The 19,707-nt window shown below is 48.3% G+C and overlaps 1 protein-coding gene and 1 long non-coding RNA gene across 4 annotated transcripts in view; one reads left to right on the top strand and one right to left on the bottom strand.

Annotated features, from left to right (window-relative positions):
• Positions 1-1,934: 1,934 nt before the first annotated feature.
• Positions 1,935-19,707, bottom strand: part of samd12 (sterile alpha motif domain containing 12) — a 77,630-nt gene continuing 59,857 nt past the window's right edge. For both annotated transcript variants that reach the window (XM_072705762.1, XM_072705761.1), the window contains exon 5: positions 1,935-4,036. In XM_072705762.1, the coding sequence (XP_072561863.1) occupies positions 4,014-4,036 (23 nt within the window). In that variant the 3' untranslated portion in view covers positions 1,935-4,013. The remainder of the gene's footprint in view (positions 4,037-19,707) is intronic.
• LOC140581914 (uncharacterized) lies at positions 8,260-12,648 on the top strand. Of its 2 annotated transcripts, none has more exons than XR_011984957.1 (3): positions 8,260-8,510; positions 10,954-11,040; positions 11,566-12,648. It is a non-coding gene; the product is annotated as an uncharacterized lncRNA (long non-coding RNA). The 2 variants fall into 2 exon arrangements; XR_011984958.1 differs by having other exon boundaries at positions 10,951-11,040.

Genomic DNA, 19,707 nt, shown 5'->3' with positions numbered 1-19,707 from the left:
AATCATTTTACACCTATCCCTCCTTTCCCTTCTCTGATACAGGAATTACATTTACAATCCATCTATTTAACAGATGCGTTTATCCAACCCAGAAAGCAGGTTCAGCCTATTCCCTGGAGCACCTGGGGGTTAAGGGCTTTGCTCAAGGGCCTAATGGTGACATCACTCTGCCAACTCTGGGATTTCTTTGAACCGGCAACTGGGAATTGGTCTAGAAGCTGTTCCTGCAAACCTCACACATTTTCATCCTAGATGTTAGTTTTGTTTCGGGGGCAGCACCATATGACTTGTCTTGTCCCCCCATACCCCCCACTATGCTGACTAGGTGGCAATAAACCAGCAAGCTCCACAGTGCACCTTAAAAGTCTTGGCTAACAGCCATGGTAGTAACCATGAAGCTATCTGCTTTGATACGGCGTTTCAAAACACATGAAGACAAAGCACCGTGGAGACTGTGGGTCAACATCATGGTATAATTCAGGATGTTACTTTCTTGTCGGAAAGTTGCTGGTTATTCCACCAAGGGGAACCTGACTTAACCACCAACGCTGTACTGGATCAGCAGGTGGGTGAGAGGGTCAAAAAACAGCCGAAGAATGCGCAGCCTAAAGCTGAAACGCAATCACGAATAATAAATAATTCTACCTGTGCAAAACGCAAACAAAGCAGCCCTAGGCAGGAATGACTAGCATATTGTAAGAGAAAGAAAACAAACAAAGATTTTAAAAAGCAGTGGAAAAAATGGCAAGGGAATAAGAGAATTGAAAAAAATAACTAAATGGCCCGTAAGACCACATACCACCTCCTTCTGGAGGCGTCCGGGAGTCGTGTTTTGTGAAGCTCTGACTTTAAACAGACACGGGTTGCTGGATTGTAAGAGGCCTAGGGGAGGTACACCCACTGGTCCAGGCAGCTCCCCGGCCCTGGTACTGCTCATCAGGCCGGGGACCGGGCCAGGCCGCACACGAGCGAGCGAGCGAGAGAGCGAGCGAGCGCGCGGGCAGAACCGCTGACGCCCTTGGCTCTGGCGACCAGAACTGAAAGATGCCGACTGCCTGCCGTATCGATGGCTGTCTGCTTGCCGACTCGAGGCAGGAGTGGGATGTGACTGCATATCGTCAAAATGGCCCTGCGGGTGACACTTGTGAAATTCTTCGGACCGCGCACACTTGTCTGAAGGACGACGGGAGACGAACGGGGGACACTTCAGTCCGAGACGGCCATGTCGCATCACGGGAGACGGGGCGAGCTGAAACACGCGGCTTTAATCCCCATCTCGTACTGTCAGCATACCTCTCACAACCTCAAGTGTCATGATGGCAAGCGGCGGATAGACCGCTCTGCTGCAAAGGCCGGCGATTTCCAATTCAGATTCCCTTCATGTGCTCATCATAGAGGAAGCGGGGGGGCTTATTTGCACAGGCAGAAGCATGTGTGACTATCGCTGCCCCCCAGTCAACTTGCCCGCCAATCATTCACAAAAGAAAAAATCCCCCATTTAGCAACAGCAGCCAGTTGAAGGGAACTGCAGCTTGAAGACAGAAATGGCGCTTTTCCCCCTCATATCCAAGAGGTCTGTGGAACGGCGTTAGGGACAGAAAGAGCAAACGGGGCAAGTCGAAATGACAGAAAGACTTGAGTTTCTTTGGACAAGCCCAAAACAGCCCCCAGCCTCACTCTGATTAATCTTAGACTGCTGAAAAGACACTATACCATTGGACAAAGGTTCAGTTAGGCTATCATGTATCCCAGCGCTGATATTTTCCTAAGCAGTCGGCCCATATGTCTTTTAAGAATGTTACCCAATACTGGAAGGGCGATCTGGGCCAAAAAAAAGTTTCTGGAGTTCATTTTACACAGAACTACGCCCATAATTTATAGGAAAAAGAAATCAGACGTAGAACGCTGAGTGGGAAAAAAAACAACACAGGAGATTTAGTGTATTACGATTTTATTATAATTTTCCTTTATTATCGTTAGTAATCACAGGTTCACAGTAACAATCCATGACCAGGCACCCTTCGTGGATATAGACTACGAGTCTCTGGGCAGGAAACCCGTTTTCACATGCCTGTGCCGTATAAAACACGAGAAATGAACAGAAACCATGCTGTCATGTCTATTGCGACAGGAATACGCGTTTTCAATTCGATCTGTGATGAGTGATATGTCCGTACCGGAGAGCAGAATGATTGTGAGAGAGGGGGAGGGGTCTTTGAGCCCCCCCCCCCCCCAGTGACAGTGAACCGTGAGTGTGAAAAGTGCTAAACATAGTCCCGCGTTCAGCGAGGCGACACGGTCAGAGTTGGAAGTCCAAGCTTGCGCTATCAGACGTTGTCAACAGAGACTTCAAAAACATATGTTTCCTGGCTTTTAAAAACAAAAGTAGAAAGCAGCCCTGGCTTAAAAAAAAAGTCCATTCTGGCCATGTGAATCTTCATCCATTTCGCTCCTTTTAATAACAGGCCTAAAATCAGCATAATACTATTTGACTGAAGCCTGGACTGAACAGTATAATAGTCACATGATATGAGTCTCGTCGGGGAATTCCATGGTAAGTGTCACCTTGGCAACAAAATACAGTAACACATCTTAGAATGTGAGTGGTAAATGGGTGTCATTGCAGATTTCCTACTAAAACCTCATAAAGCTGATAGCTACTTTATATATCTGAGAAGACATTTACTGAGGGGCGTCCCCATTACAACCTATTCTGGGAATTGAATTTAAAAACACCTGGATTCAATATCCCAAGGTGTCCTAAGTAGATCCTACATAGTTCCTTCCGGGATACACAAAACCCACTGACCGTGAAACAGGGAGTTCAATGCATATCGGGGAGCATCCACCCCCCCCACCCCCAATCTCCCCGATTTCATCCTCTGCTCGGTGTTTTTAAAATGAAAATCCCCCGAGTTTCCATTCGGTTCAGTATCCCCAGAGGCCCCAGAAAACAAAGCATAAAGTGCTAAAATACTGCCCCCCCCAACCTGTCGAGCTGACATAGTCAGTCTCGCCCCCATTACGGCGATCCCCTGGGGTCTTCCGGGAGGGTTAAACACATGGACGACGGTGTGTGGGGTCCACACTGACTTCCCAATTATCTACAGCGTACAGCCGAATTCACAAAACAGCAACACTTAGCGAAGAATTCATCGGACAAAATGATGACAGGTAATAATACTTGTCCATGGAGAGGTTACCCTATTTCAGCTTTTCACGCAGTGGATGCTTTGCTTCCTACATATTTCATAGCTAAAGACAGACAGAAGCTGCGGGTTTCGAGTATAGCGGGGTGTGCATGGTGACCCAAGCAGAGGCTTCCATCTTCTGCTCAGCCGAGCCAGGTGAGCCCTACACATCTCACACCGGGGGACACAACACTGCTAGCAGCTACTAAGCGGAGTATGAGTCTCTTTAAGACAGCTGGTCAGAGTCACAGTGAAAGTTTCTAGCAGGAACTGGGGTTCTGTTACTCCTCTTAGTTAGGAATCACACACAGCAGGCAAGAAATAAAATGGGGAGTCAAGAGACACTGACCAAGGGTCATTCTTCAGACAGAACCATCTTGCTTTTGGGCAGAATGAGGGGGGGAGGGTGCTGCCTCAGAAACAAGGCTAATATAGCTGATATGCTGCCAGCCCCCCCCCCCCCCCCCACCCCACCATCGCTGAATGGTTCACCCCGCACAATACCGGGCTGAAAGCACACCTATTCAATGCTGCTGTCTGCGTGTATAAGACAAGGAGGTGCTACTTCTGGGGAGTGGACAGACGGTGGAGTGTATCACATACACATATGTGTAGGGGGGGTGACTTCTTTTTGTCCATTTCGTTAATTTTGGTGAAAGGGGTGGAAGCCTGAGCAGTGTTCCGTCCGGAGGAGGCTGTTCTGGGGGACGCGGGGTGGTGGGAGGAGGAGGAGGAAGAGGAGGCGGCGTAGGAGGAGGAAGAGGAGGCGGCGTGGGAGGAGAGGGCGGCACGGTGGCTGGCCAGGCTCCCTGGGACGTCGGGCTAAGGGGAGTTCTCCAAGGAAGCTGAAAGACAAGAAAGAGTGAGATTAAAAAGGAGAGAGAGGAACGGGACAGGTGAGGTCACCGGCGGGGGGGGGGGGGGGGGGCATGATGTCGGGGGACGGGAGCAGACGCGGAATGTGACAGGAGAGCGGAGGGAGAACAGGGCACGGACACAATGCAACGGGATACAAGGAAGACAAAACGGAAGAGGGACACAAAAAACAAGCAATTATGAAAAGCCAAGTAGCTGCAGCATAATAGGCACATTATACGCCCATGAATGCATGAGCCTCGGTTACGCACAAAGACGGCGGCGGCGGCGGCTTACAAAAAAATTCAGCTTCCTTTAAAGGATGACTGGACTGCAACACGATCGCTTTACAAGTCACTCCTCACATCTGCCATTGGAAGATAGAGCCACACTAGGGAAAGCTTGCATTCGGAAGTAAAGCCCGTCGCTCGGAAGTCTCAGCCAAGATTCACGGAAAAGGTGAGGATCAGACGCCGGAAATGGGAGTGGGAAGCAGCCGGGTTCAGAGCCGGATCTCACGACACCGCAGTGCTGGAGATGACCAGGACCAGGACTTTTTGTATGCTACTTCAAAGTAAAATGTGACTATGACTTTAGCGCGTGAAATACCACAGGAAAAACCAGACGCATATATTTCTATGATTAGAAGCCTGTGCTTCTACTAATAACCAAGATGACTTTCATAAGGTCCATAATTTGCATGGCTTGGCCCAATCGGAGGCGAGCGACCTCACACCAGCCAGGAGGACGCTGACCGTGTTAAATGGACCATGAGTGACACGGCGAATAATGCGTGAGCGAGAGAGAGGCCTCCAGTGACTAAATAGGAGAATGTGGACTGGCATTATATTTTTTCACATTTGCGGCATGTTTTGACAAGCGGACTAATGAATGTGGTTCTCCGCGGGAATGTCTGCAGATTCCCTGCGTCCTGAATGCGAGACGGCAGAGGGCTGACTTCAAAGATCGCAGGCATCTGTAACCCCCCCCCCCCCCCCCCCCGCCAGAGGTATCAACATCACCATCAGCAGATCGGCGGCAGAAACGGAAACATTAATCTGCACAAAGCGTCCGGATGACTTCTAAAAGATAACTCAAGCCACAATAGTAAAGTCAGTTATTTCAAAGCCATGAAATACTGTCACTGACTGCTTTCTTCAGCTGACTACATTTTTTTTTGTTTGGAGGGGAAAAAAATAATCAAATTAATTTACTCTTCTGCAAATCTCTTGATACTGAGGCAGTCACTAAATGCTTTTTCCGAGAAACCTTTTAAAAAATCCCTTGTCATGTAGCCTCAAAGCACAAATGAAAACAATGAACTCTGTGTCACTCTGAATAATTTCCATTCCCTCCGTTAATCATGAGGGACAAACTGAATATTACATATTTATTTGGCGATCAGACGGAACAAAATGGAAGAAAACTCAGTTTAATTTGTAAATGGATGATGTCAACAATGCAATGTGGTATAAAACAGGGTATCAAGCTATAAGAAGGATACAACAATTATTTAGCCAGTACAAAATCCACAAATTACAATTTTTTTAAAATGAAATTCAAAAAAATAAACAATGGACCATGCAACAGTATAGACTGCCATAAAAACAACTAGCAATCAATTTCAGGCTTGAAGGAAACAGTTTATTTAGGCAGGCAAAGGAAAATTGCTCTCTGCTTTTTAAATCAATAAACACACGTGCAGAGATCAGGATTGCACAACGTGCAATAAATTTGAACCTTCCGAGAATCCGCTCCGAAGTGTTTGGTTTGGAGCTTGTGTGCCGAACGCCATGGGGATACTCTGATGGGAACGCTTTGCTTAACCCGAGGCGGCCCAGTGGGACGTGGGTCAAAGTTCACGCACACCAGGCTGCTACATTCGGCAAGAGCTCCTCTGCTCTTACTATAAGCGGAGCCGAAATAGGTCACCGTGAGCTTCTGCAGGGGCAACTTCTATTTTACTGCCCTAATTTTAAATAATAAACTGAGGGGGGCGCTTACAAAGTTTTCCAACCTTAACTTCTCATCGGCCTCCCTAAAACTGCTTACTCAGAGTGGTGTTCGATCGCTCCCTTTGACTAGTGTTGCTTCCCGCACCTGCCCCCCATACCCCCACCCACCCACCACTGACTATGTCATCGCGGCGATGATGATGGAGGAGACGCGAGGGTAACATCACTAAAGACAGGGATCTTCTCTCTGTCAGTATGAAGATAAACCGGCCCACCCCCTCTCATGCTCCCCTCCCCCCTTCAAGCACGCCTCCGCATCGTTACCCATCGGGAGACAACAGCTCTGCTCCTCAGTTTTTTATAGCGTTACTTTTCGACTCCCCTCTCCAGGGGCAACGTCAGCAAAAAGGACAGAGTCAATTTATTCAAAAGGTAAAAACATGAGTAAATAAAAAACAGAAAAAAAAGAAAAAGCCATGCCGTATGTTCCAGATCTGCACCCGACTGGCGGGAATACGGAGGATCTTTTTTTAGTTTTTTGTTCTGTTTCAGCTCCAGCTGTGTAATTACTGCGTAAACTTTCATTACATCGTTCGGAACGGCGGAAGATGAATGTGCTAAATCAGAGGCCCGTTGGAATAGCGGGGCGTCATTAGGCAGGACGACTTATAAGAAGGAGAGCGACAGTGACAGATATTCAGGGAGACGCGTCACACTTAAGAGGCGTGCCGAGGCGCTGTCATTAACCTTGTCGAGTCTGAGGCCCGTTAATGATTAATTACGTTCTGTTATTAAGGGGGCGTGTGATTTGGGCAGAAGAACCACACACACAGGGAAACAGCAGTACAGAGCACCTCAAAGGTGACCCTGAACCAGTCCCGTCAGCATGGCGGTCACAGGGTCTCGAGACGAGGCTACGAGAGGCCCACACCGACACATCTGCCTGAATGAGCGGGGAGAGGCTCCTCTCCGCCTCCCGCTCGCAGGATTAGCACGTTTGCACATCAGCCTAAAAATAGCCCTCCAATAATATATCTAACTGGAGTACCATCGCACCGGGCGGCTAAGGAAAGTGCGCCTTCTCCGCCGGGAGATGTTCTCCGCATTGCAGTCTGCCGCATCCAAGGCGGCCTCTTTTCCTGACAAGAGAGGACGACTCTTCTTAAGAAAGGAAAATTGGGAGGGGGGGTCGGGGGGTTCGCAAGTCGGCTCTCAGCCCATTATGCGTGAAGCACTTTCTGCGCTCAGAATCGTGGCTGAATGCACACATGCAAAACAAAAAAGCAGAACATCTGCTTTAGCGTCGAACCCGAGCGTGCTCTCCTGGCCCAGAAAGACCTGTTACGTATTTAGCTGTAACTTCTCAAACGGGCCAAAAGTACCTGTGATGACAGGACTGACTGAGGAGATCATTTGAAGAGTTAGCCAATTACATTATAAGTTGTTGCTGAACTGAAGCTAAATGTAAACCGCAGACAGTCAACAGGGGTACAGACAGGGGCGTGGCCACAGGGGTACAGACAAAGCTGATTGGTCCCTGGAGTTCCCACTCCCCTGTCACTCACTAAATCAAAACATATCTTTGTCTACTGATAAGGTTGGCCCCTCCATATGAATTGTGACCCCTCTTCTACCACCAACGAGTATCTTAGAATCACCCCTGTCGGTAACATAGATAATTTTACAATTACGCCCAGTTCTCTGAATAGAGACATACAGGTCCCCACCTGCCTCTTGCGTGGCTTCCTTTTGGGGGGGGGGGCTGATGCTGATGGGAGCCCTCACTGGGGACAGGAACGGCAGCATTGATACCCCCACATTTCAAACACAGTCCTCTGATGTAGAGACGGCATCGAGTGTAAAACGGGCATCCCTGAAAGAGTGAGGAGCAAATACCCAAAATCACCACCCCGGCCCAGAAACGGGCTCGAGTCTTTGAAATGGGGCCCAGGGTACCATGACTCAATGGCGACACTGGGAGTGACTCTGGAGCCCCGAGATCCGACGTGCTCCGGCGGTTCTGGTGAGTAATGAGTCCCCAGGCCGCGATGTGGCCAAGCTGAGCTCCATGGCCGCTGTCTGAGGGGGGGCTCCTGCTTTTTCCTGCGAATGATCAGAAGAGGCCACATGCCGTCCCAACAGCCGAGGCATGCCCAGGCATGCGGGATTGGGGGGGGGGGGGAGGGGGCAGCGCTGCGGCGAACACTGCTGTCTCACATCTCCCAACAAGAAAAACTTGATTAGCCTGGTCACGTGACCCACGCTGCTCTCTTACAGACCATCCAGCCACCTTCTGTAAGCCGGCGACAGCCTTTCAGCGATTTCCTGCGGAGTCATATTTACTGAGTACTGCTGCTTATTACCTCAGCCTGCAAGTCACCTTGGAGAGAAATGCCTGCCGTATAACAGAGCTAGATGCCTTTATTGTCATTGTACAGCTAGCAAGTACGAAGATATTCAATACTGCCGTGTCCCATCTCGCTCTCCCATGAGGCACACACCCATACAGGTGAGTGTGACGGGGTGAGAGTCATCTCTCAGAGCAGTTTAAGGGGTTAAAGGCCCCAAGAGTGAAACAGTGATACGATTATCCTGCTGCTGACGGGATTCGCACCATGCAGCTGGAGCCTGTCCCCGGCGTTTGAGGGCAGAAGACAGGGGGCGCCCTGGGCAGCATGCCAGGCACACCCACAGATACCGTCAAACTCAAACCCGCAACCCTTGAGGGCTGAGGCAACACTGAGCCTCCCTTGCGTTAGCACCGGCAGAATTATATAGGCGTTCTTTAATTTTTAGCACAAAGCCGTTATAATAATATGTATGATAATACAGCGTACTTTAGCATGATTGTGATCCTATAACTAATAATGTCTTTTGAGTATATCTCAGGTGTTTATGTTACTGTTTTGTGGTTCATAGGGTTTATATTTGAAAAAATAAAAATAAATAAACGGTTTCGGTTCACATTCTGTAGTTCATTTAAAAAAAAATATTTATTTGCTTGACAAATAAACCAATTTCAATATTTTACTTACATGAAATAATTTACCGAGCTGTTAGTCTTACATCATAAGTAGCTTTTGCGTTACGCGTGGGTGTTAAGCACAGATATGACTCATTACTTTCACAGCTTACAGAACTTTATCTCCCCTACGACGCTGCGAAGGACAAGTTGGGGCTAATTGTGGGTATGTTGCGCAGAGCGACGCCACTGCTACGGTTACACCAAGAGACGCAGATGAAAGGCAGGCCTGACCCGGTCCGCGCCTCCAACCAGTCAGCCACCCTGGCCAATCACATCCTGCAGCAATCCGGCAAGCCACCTGACCCCGGACTCGCATTAGAAGCCGTTAGGCACTTTTCCCAGAATCCCCAGAGGCGTGGCGGTGCTCCTGGCCACGATCTTTCAAATCCGGTTCCAGTCCAGTGTTTACCGAGGCCTCCAGAGGACTGTGAAAACCATCCCTTTTTAACTACAGATGAGTGTTATTTAATTATATTACAACATAACTGCTGTTCATTCCAAAGCCAATACATTTTAGCAGTAAAATATGCTGCCGTTGAATAAAATGTCGATCTTCACCCTGCAAAGGCATTGATGAAAGAGGACCCGACTGCAGGGAAATGAAAAACAATCTGTTTAATTCTTCAAGGCCCCGCTTTAGGCGCCGACATAAACAGGCGTTTTCATTTTCCTGGCTGGATGTGCATCTCGGTAGCTTGACAGGTCAGTAAACTGAGGGGAGTGTAACTCTGCTTTCAGCTCCATTGGTGTGATTTTCCCCTGGCGACTTGGCAGGAGGAACGCGACCTCGCGCCCGTCTGCCAGCCAGGTGGGATCAGGCGGCTCCGGTTTTCCTTGCGTCCGCTGTTGCGTACGTCACTCCTCTAGCTTTCCTTCTGACTTGTTGCCTATGGAAACGCAGCAGGCGACGGCTTCCTCTGGCCTGGAGTTTGGCTGTTCGAGTCACTGAACTTAGCGAGAGCCGAACTTCGCTGGGTGGCTGAAGAGAGATCCTGTCTCTCAGGCCTAACGGGGGGGGGGGGGGGGGCTCATCTTTTATTTAAAAGTGCGTCCCGGCAGCAGGACGGATGTTCGCCTGCCTCACGGACACGGACACGGCCCTTGGAATGCGACAGCACTTGGGTGGGAATGTTGTGGGAGTTTTAACGGAAGGGTTTCCCAGCCAGATACTGACATGACCTGGAATGATCAATGGGGGGGGGGGGGGGGGGAGGGGAGCTGCAAATGCAGTGTGTGGGAGGCAAAGCCTTCCCAGTGCCGACATGTCCGGGCATTCTCGTCAGGCCGGTGTGAGCTCGCAATGATCCGGGTTAAAGGGAAAGAGGGGAAAAGGCAGAGCAAGAGCCAGCCCATTCATCTTCCGGCCCGGCGCCTCCAGCAGCCAAAACCAGAACCCCCTTCTGGCCCGTTCCGGGGTCAGCAGTGGGCATCAGGTTCCAGTGTTGCACTTCCCAGAAATGTGCCAAGAAATGCGACGCTGCAGGATGAACGACTCGCAGCTGGTGATACCGTGTGGCCAACCATAAACACGAGGTGGGACGACACAACAAGTCAGCTACCACCCCCGTAATAAATCGTAATTAAAAGAGCCTCAACGTCGCTTTCCAGCACACTGCCTTGCTGGAGCTGGGGGGGCGGGGGGGGACTCACTGAGCCACGGACAACTGCAAACCAATTTCCTACTTAAGCACCTATGATAATCACCTCTTGCTCAGGAAATGGGGCCGTTTCCGTCGGCGCTTCCCTGACGATTCCATTAGGAAGATAAACAAAAGCCTTCGGTGGATTCGAGGTACTGACACAGAACCGATGCCCGCGCTCCATTATCTACTTTATTTTGAGGTGTTTCCACGGGAACAGCTGCTGCTCGCATCATTCTCCTTTGTGAGTTTTCTAGAGTGCTAAAAACATCTCTCGTTCCCAGAAGCTGGTGTATCTGGACGCTCACAGTGGTCGAGCCCCCCAGAAGGTTCCAGAATGTGAGCGTGAGCGCCCCCCCACCCCAATGACAAAGGTGAGAAGGCCGCTTCCCCATTAACCTCGGAGTGCGGATCGCAGAGAAGGTAAATTAGCACCGACGGGAAACAGGGAGGGGCCCTTTCAGAGGGGGTGTTGTATACAGTCTGCTGGAGGTGAGCTGTGACAGAGACCCCCCCCCCGCCAGTAAAAGCACACCTTCTGCTCTCTCCCCTCAAAGTCTCCCTCTCTCTCTATCCAACCTGAGTTTTATGGGATTTATTAAAGAAAGGAGATGACAGCCCCTCAACAGATCCATTGTCTGAGGCGAGCTAGTCAGACCCAATCAGAACCGCACAGATTTTCCGGGCTTAAGTCCAGCACTTTTTATATATTGCGTGTAGCCCTTGACATCGGTCAACCCTTCAGCCCTAATCGCAGCTGACCATCTCCCCGTCACACACCCACAAGCTGCCTGTTAGAGGGCAGATGAAACTTAATCAGTCCTCAGCCAAAACGCAGGAGACACACAGAGACACGGTATTTCTGAAAAGCGTGCTAAGCCGACCGACCCCCCGCACAGGTCGTCTTCTTGAACTGAACACGGTGGACGCCGCCGAACAGATGGATGAGATCTCGGTTATATATGCTGACCACCGCACGGAGCCTCACTGGGCCGCACTGCACCCTCGCACTGCCAAGGCCACGGCTTCCATTCCTCCTCATTTTCACCAAGTTCATGTCAGCTTCCTCATGCGGTTGCCTCAGCTGGTGCTTTTAAATGTCCATTACCATTCCTTGCTGCTGTGTACGTTCCCTGTGAAGATCTGGCAACCAGCCTGTCCCCTGCCCTGCACTTCCAGCAAGCTCAGTGTGACCCTCCACTGCATAAGAGGTTAAGAAAATGGATGGATACATATACGCACACCTCTATATATAGGTGCTTCACCCAGGAGACACAGACAGCTGTTATATAAGTTAGGGGTGTGACGAGATCTCGTGTCACGAGATCTCCCGATATTACAACATGACGGAAATTACCACAGCAGATGCCCCAGACACTTTTAAATCTTTTGCATGGCAGCATGTTGGGTACCCGGCGGAAAATTTAAACGGCGAAAGGGTGACAGACAAAACACGAACCATCTGTAAGCATTGTAGGAAAATAATACCGTACACAGCGACTAACGCTACTACTATGCAAAGCCATTTGCAGAACCATCATCACTCTTTACTTAAATCCACTGCACCAGTCAAGAAAACATTAAAAAAATGTTTTATGTTTGTTATTTATATCGTTTTATTTATATTCTATTTTATGTTCAATTGAGTAGTCAAATACGAGAGAATTTGAGTTTGTGTTCTTTACTGCATATGAGGATGGTGATTATTTAAAACATTTCACCATATATCTGTATTATTTACCATTTTTTAACTTTTAAATGTATCAAATAAAAGGCTACTTTCCAGTAATATATTTCCTCTTTGAAGTTTTCCTTAAAATATCGTGTCTCGTTTCGTCCTCGTGGGCTGAGTATGTCGTCGCACCCCTAATATAAGTAAATAACCAACACACATATCCAAGCCTTCATGAGCTGGTGTACATACCATCCAGCATCATCATCTTCTCAAAAGCCACTGTCTTTATTGACGGGTGCAATAGTCAAAGGAATGTTTTTAATATGTCACACTCCGTGCTCTCATCTCTACCAGGGCTTGAGCTGCAGCCCATCCGGAGCTAATTTGTCCCCTGTCTTTGGAAAACAAGATCTGCAGCTGGAGTCTGTCTGGCTCTTTATGATCTGTGCGCCCGCCGACATTCCTTCTCCCATCCACTGCATCGCGCCTCTGTCGAGTGGCCTAAGCGGAGCTGAAACTGGGTCGAGACCGACGTCCGTATGGCCAGGAGGTGGGCTCTCTTCATTCCGAGCATGGCTTCCTGATGTTTACCCCCTTGTTATGCTCTGGTTTTTGTTTCGCTGAAGAGTGCTGTCTGTAGTCCAATCGGTGGGCTCCGTTGGTGATGAATCTAGCCGGCTCACCGCAAGAACAATGCTAGCTCAGTGTTTACAATACAGCCACCAGCACTCGGGGGAATTTATTTGGTTCATATCAGATCTGGACTGGCTCTGAAGTTTATAACAGGGAAGTAGATCAAATATGATGAGGACAGAAAGACGTATTGTTTAAAGCCTGTGTCCATTAGAAAATAATCACTTGCAGAAAATGAAAACAAATATGTCAGTTGCTTATACTGAGAGGCAGGCACGTATTTCAAGTACTTGTCGGGTTTAAAAAGAACCCACAATGCATGGGATGGGAAATCGGGTCCCGAAGAAAGTACCAGAAGGTGACCCGTTCAGGATAAAAAGGCGAAGATGAACGACAGGGGTCCTCACCGATCAGGATCGCTGTCATGGTAACGGGGTTTTCACTTCAGTGGCGACAGACGTCCTTGTCGCTTGGCGTTAACGGACCGTGCCCGGTAATCACTTCCGGAGCCAGAGATGTTAATGGAGCCCAGCAGGCTATAGGCTGACCCATCACACTCATCCCAGAAAAGCTCCGCTCAGCATGTGGACGTGACGCTGGTCCCGGGGCGGCGTGCCAGATCGAGGCGCCGTTTACGGCATCACATGCGCCAAATCCCCCCCGTAATCCCCAAAGCTTCTGTGTAACCCAGAAACAGCACGGTTTAACACTATTACTCAATTAGCACTCTCTCTATAGCGGAACAAACACGCACTACTGCTGTAATGAGCGTTTAACACTCAGCACTATCAGGACATTTAAATCATTATTGAATCGACAGCTTCTCCTCCTCCTTGTCCTTAAATCGCTTCCAGCTTTAAAAATTGACATGCCTCTGCAGTCCTACAGAATTACACTCCTCTTTTAAAACGTCATATTTCAATCTATCTTGTGCTACAGTCATACCTCATCACCAACTTGGTTAATTAGCACGCAGAGGGGAAACGCAGGAGCCGCGATGTCGCCCAGCTCAAACGGGAACGGAGCTGCACTCGGCCTTCATCAGCACCGTTATCATAAATGTGTAACGCGCCCAGGTGCTGCCGCAGAGGGACAGCGTGACCCGCACCAGCCCGCCATGTTCACTGCCTTTACCCGTACAGGTGGGATAGGACGCCTCAGTCTCCAGCCTTTTGGACGCTGCTCTCTCCTCACTCATGTCTACAGAGCCAAAGTCCTCTGGCGTGACCCTGCTGTGTTTATCCTGCTGCCGGATGTGGCCCAGCCCATATTCAAGGCTGCTTGCATGGCTGCCATCTCGCCGTCGAAGGCTCCATGCCGGGGGTCCGGCCGCGTTCCGGCTCTGGCTCAACAGGGAGCCTTTGGGTGCAGGGGCTTGTGGGCCGCATGACACGAGTGTTTAAATCTACCCCGGCACGCATTCCTAATGCCGCGTAAACTGCTGGTACCGGTAAAATAACAGCAGCACCCAGGAGGCGACGTGCTTGACGGATCTGCTCTGCAGCTGTCAGCGTGACCCCCCCCCCCCTGCTGGGTCCCGTACCTAAGGCTGGGGGCACCTGGGCTGCGGCAAAACATCCACTGATGACGCATGACACATGGAGTGTAGTGACCCGGCGGGCATCGCCATCACAAGGGGGGGTAACCGATGCCAGAGGCCTGGCTTCTCCCCGCCACAATCCTTCAGCTAAACAGCAGAATCGAAAGGCCAGGGAAGGTGTCCTGTTTTGAAACGCAGGCAGCAGGGAAGCTCGAGGAAGCAGCAAGCAGACGGAGGGTGGGCGCTGGGGACCGGTCGGTATCAGAGGACCCTGGGGGGGCAGCGCACTGTCGCAGCCAAGAGTACTCAGGTGCTGTCGTCTGCTATGTGCATCTGGTTCCTGTAGGATGCGGCTGGTATCTCGCACCCTGCTAAACATCCTCTCTCTGCCTGCTTTTGCCCCTGTTCATTCCAAAGAGCTGCAAAGCTGTGAGCGGAGGCTTTTAGCCGTTTTCCCCGAGTGGCGCCATCTGCGTTTGTTTCTCAGGTAGTTGCTGGACATCAGACGTTAAACAAAAGGTTCCAAGATGGACAGGATTCCTTTAAAAACCAATGGAATTTCCAACCTCCCCCCCAAAGTGACCACCAAACTTGGCCTGGAGGCATCCTGCAGATCGGCACGTCAGTGCCCCAGCTGTCTGACATCACGGCATGAGCAGTAAACGCATGCTGGGTCTCTGCACAGGAAACCGTGAGGAACTCATGAAAAAAATATGATGACTCTTTCTATCAATTTGTGCAGTGGAGGGAGGCCAGGCAAGGTTAAGAAGGGAACCTTCCCCAGGGATCGAACCACTGGCTAAGCAAAAACACACACACACACACACACACACACACACCCACACCCACACACCAGACCAAGATTTTGCTTCAACCAACCAGATGGGTATAAAGAGTGACAGTAACAGAGCGCTCAACTGGTTGGTTGAAACTAAATCTTGGTCCAGATTTGTACTTTCTGAACCTGAACTATCCACCTCTGTATATAATTAAGGGAATGTCAGAAGGCTGGTTATTATATGGCAGGCAGATTGTAATTGCAATTCCACAGGGTCGGGGCGCACTGACGGATCAAAGAGGGGCCCAGTTGAGCTGTCCCTCTGTGAAAGTCAGCTTAATAAGGGGCTGGGAGACTTGGGACCCCCGGAGTCAGGAATTCCCAGGGAATGTGTGAGCGGGGGAGGGGGGCTGGCTGGCGGAACAGCATTCAATGTGCACATCCAGATTTTCATGCCCAAAGGCCAGGTTTAGCCATTTTTTAAAGATTATTCCACCACCGTGAAATGTCTGCTCTGACCTCATTCAGAGCTGTCTGGACATTTTAATTTGATTTAAATACACCCCCCCCCCAAAATCACATGGCTGGACACATAAGCTAGTCTGAGAGGGGGGCCATCTCACCTCCAAGCCTCCAGGGGGATTTTACTGGCCCTCACGATTTGTTCCTGCCGACTAATTAAAAGAAAAAGAAAATCTACTTTCATTTCACAATATACAACCTATAATTACTGCTTCCAAAAGTAAAATACAGTTTAAATGTCATCAATCTCTCCGTCATTCTATATAGCTTCACAAATGATGAAAAAAAGAGATAAAATATTACATTTCAAAGCTTAAAAATAAATGTTGCATGTTAGGTGACAAAAATAAAAAGGTTTTAAAATAGGGCAGCAGGTGGCATTGTGGTTAAAGATGGGAACTCAATTTTAGAACTTCATAGTTCAGGTCCTGGGCGGGACATGCTGTTGTACCCTTAGACAGGGTAGCATTGTGTGAAAATGTCCCCTTCACAACAGCATGCAAAGTCACAAATAAATAGCAGGGGGCACATGTTTAGTTTTTAGAGCAGCTTGGGCTGCAAAGGAGAATGAACAGGAGACTCTCTCGTCACTCCCAAGCAGGCTGTGGTCACTTCTGGAAGGTAATGACGGGCTGAAAATAAAAACAATGGGGCTGACGCAATATCCCAGCAGGACCTGGTCCTGGTCCTGGAACGCCGCTTCCCGCTGTGTGAATCAGCCCTGGAACAGCTGGGAAAGACACCAAAGTGGGCTGGACAGGCCCAGGCCCCTCCCACCGCAGAGGACCTGCATCGCCGCTGGCCGTTAATGCACCGTGACCAAACGTTGGCTTCTGTTAAGCGCAACATCCCATAATACGTTGCGGTGCTGGCGCGTCGTGTCAGTCATTCTCCGGAAGGCTAATTTCGGGCTATTTGCATCGCGAAGACACCCTTTCGCAAACAATGACCTTGAGGAAGCACTTCAGCACTAGCCTGAGCGCCTGTGACACCCAGATAAAATGTAAACGGTTTCATATGAAGGGTTTAAAATGAGCCCACTGCATCTTTATGTAAACAGACCTCGGCCTTTACGCCTTCTGAATACCTAATTAGCGTCATTAACTTCTACTGACCGGCCTGTGTTGATTTACGTTACGCTGCATGAGTCACCTAATTATCCCGAAATTACGGCACTTGTCAGAAGAGGTACAGGAGACGTGGGGTGGGGGGGTGAGTCCTCAGCCGGGGTAAGGGTCAGCTTCCTCCACTCCCAGATTCATGAATCCCAAATCTAACCAGATCGTTCTGATGGCCCACAGTAAATCACCAGATCCAAGCTGACTGCTTTCAGCACATGGGAGTAGGGTTACCATACATTCGGGTTTCACCGAACATGTCCTTTTCTGGTCCGGGTGTCCGGGCAGTTTTTCAAAAATCGGCGGTTTGTTTAGGTTTAGCACTGTAGCCCGTATGAACCAGTGTGGCAAGTTACAGTCGAGTACTAAGTGAAGGAAAAGGCACCAATGTACAGCAGCCAGTCAGTATCATCACACAGCATTTGTAAGGGTCATGCACACAATTACTTATAATTAATTAAATGAAACGACATGCATATCCCTACGTGTCTAGCTGCTCTCAAGTGATGCCAGCTTCCTCAAACCATTGGCACTTTGACACTATATTTTTGTTTTCGTGTGAACAGTGAATCATGTCGTTTGCTTGAAGTTTGAACAAAGTTTAACTTGGCGTTTTGTAACGTTTGTTGAAAGAGACTTGTATATATGTATATTGTATTGATTATGTGTTGATTATTAATTGAGAGTTAACTGTAAGGTTGCCATGTGTCCAAGTTTCTCTGGATGCGCATTTTCGTTTCACAGGGTGGTTAGCGGAAATGCATTAATATTCATGAGAGAAGCGCTACCTGATTGGCTGGTGAATGTAAAAATATTCTGAACCCCGGACACGTCCTCTTTTTTTATCTCACCAAATATGGTAACCCTACATGGGAGCAGACTGCCACAACCAATGAAGAAACCAAGATTTAAAAAAAAGACCAAAATCTGTGAGGAGGAAACTGTCTTGATCTTTCCGTGGTGGGTTTATATCACATGCAGAATTATTAGACGAGTGTGTACATTTCCTGTATCTTATCATTCGATCATTAGTTTCAGTCCAGATAAGAACGCACTTTAAAAATAGAGCATGCTCAGTATTTTATCTGTGTACTTTCTGTTTGAAGTAAAACAGGAAACAGTGCAGAGTTATTAAGCAAATTACTATTACTATTAAAATGGGCCAAACAGGACCTTAGAGAGGAAAAAACAAAACAGTAAAGTGCCAGTCAGAGGGGTGGAATTTGCCAGACTTTTACAACACAATCACTGTACAATCAAGTGACCAACCAACAGCAAAAGAAGTTGGGAGAAGCATGTAGAGAGAAGACGACAAATTAACTGCCAATGAAGTGTCAAGTTACAGGACCTTCAGAACTTTTTTTTCCAGAAACTCTTTAGAATCAAATGCCACCAATTTTCAAAATTGCAATCTGAAGAGAATCTCCGGAAATAATAGGTGCAGTGGGCTACGTGACATTGCTAAAGTCACAGAGGCTGAAACTAAAAGATCAAGAACAGGCATGGACATATATCAAGACTGATCTCACAGTGGTTTTGTGGACAGATGAGATTGAGAGTGACGCTGTGGATGTTTACCTTCTTCAAGCACCAACAGCGTGGTGGAAAAGTGATGATGTGGGCTGCAGTTATCAGTGATGACCTTTCCAACTTGCAGATGGTTTAAACATTAAATACAAGATCTACTGCCAATTTCTAGAAGATACCTTCTTCAAACACTAGTACAAGAAGTAGTCAGCAGCTTTCAAAAAGTTTATGATATTCATGCAGGGCAATGCTCCTTCTATACATCAAAGTATTCCACAGATTGGCAAAGAAAAGCTTGAACGGGGATCTAATGATGACCTGACCACATCACATAACTTAACCCCCATTGAGAACTACTGGGCCTTACTGAAGTGTGAGATTTAGCAGGCAGTAGTATGCTGTACCCTTCTCAGAGCGCCTGGGAGGAGGTCCTAGCTGCTTCAGCTAATGTAGGACAGGATCGAATCAAAACCTTGACTGGTGCAATGGATAAGAGGCTCATGACGGTCAATGGCTAGAAAGGTGGCTATGCAGGACATTAAGCTTGGTAAAGTGGACTGTATAGAACAGCCGAGAGTTTGGTATTCTTTGTATAGATTGAATAACTGAAACTATTTTTTATTATTATTTCTGTTGATGGTGAAGAAAGAAAAATCCACATTTTCTGATTGCCTAATAATTGTGCACGATAAATGATAATCAAGCCTTTTTATTTTTGTTTGTGACAGACTAATTTAACATTTTCTCTCTAAATAAATTTACTTGGAACAAAAGAAAACTTCTGAATTCACTTTCATAAGTCTACTCAACCCTTGCTAAAAATTAGCCCCAGGAATTGCCCAATGATTCTGCACACAGTGTACAGGGATGTATCTGTGAGGATTGTGTTTACCTCCCATCCGGAACTCTACCGGCTTCTGAGATTATGGATTTATTCAAAAATACACTGTTACATGCGAGGCTGCAAATTCTGGCAACGCTTCGGTACACCTGTGCAGGAGTGTTTTGCGAGGACGGGTGTAACGTCGCACCTCTCGTTCCGCAGAATTACTGTAGCTATAGATATTTTGCCAACAGTTTTAAGACTCCCTCGTGTGACTAGAATCTCTCTTTGTTTACCGAAGCAGGCGTTGGAACGAAACAGGATCGGAAATGCGGTTTAAAGAAAATAATAATAAAAAATAAGAAAATGGCACAAGATAACATCATTGTATTCCTGGAGAAGGTGTATACGGTCAGGAAACAAGC

This window comes from Paramormyrops kingsleyae, chromosome 23 (genome assembly GCF_048594095.1).
Source record: "Paramormyrops kingsleyae isolate MSU_618 chromosome 23, PKINGS_0.4, whole genome shotgun sequence".
NCBI classification, from domain to species: domain Eukaryota; kingdom Metazoa; phylum Chordata; class Actinopteri; order Osteoglossiformes; family Mormyridae; genus Paramormyrops; species Paramormyrops kingsleyae.
This window is presented reverse-complemented; position numbering and strand designations above follow the sequence as displayed.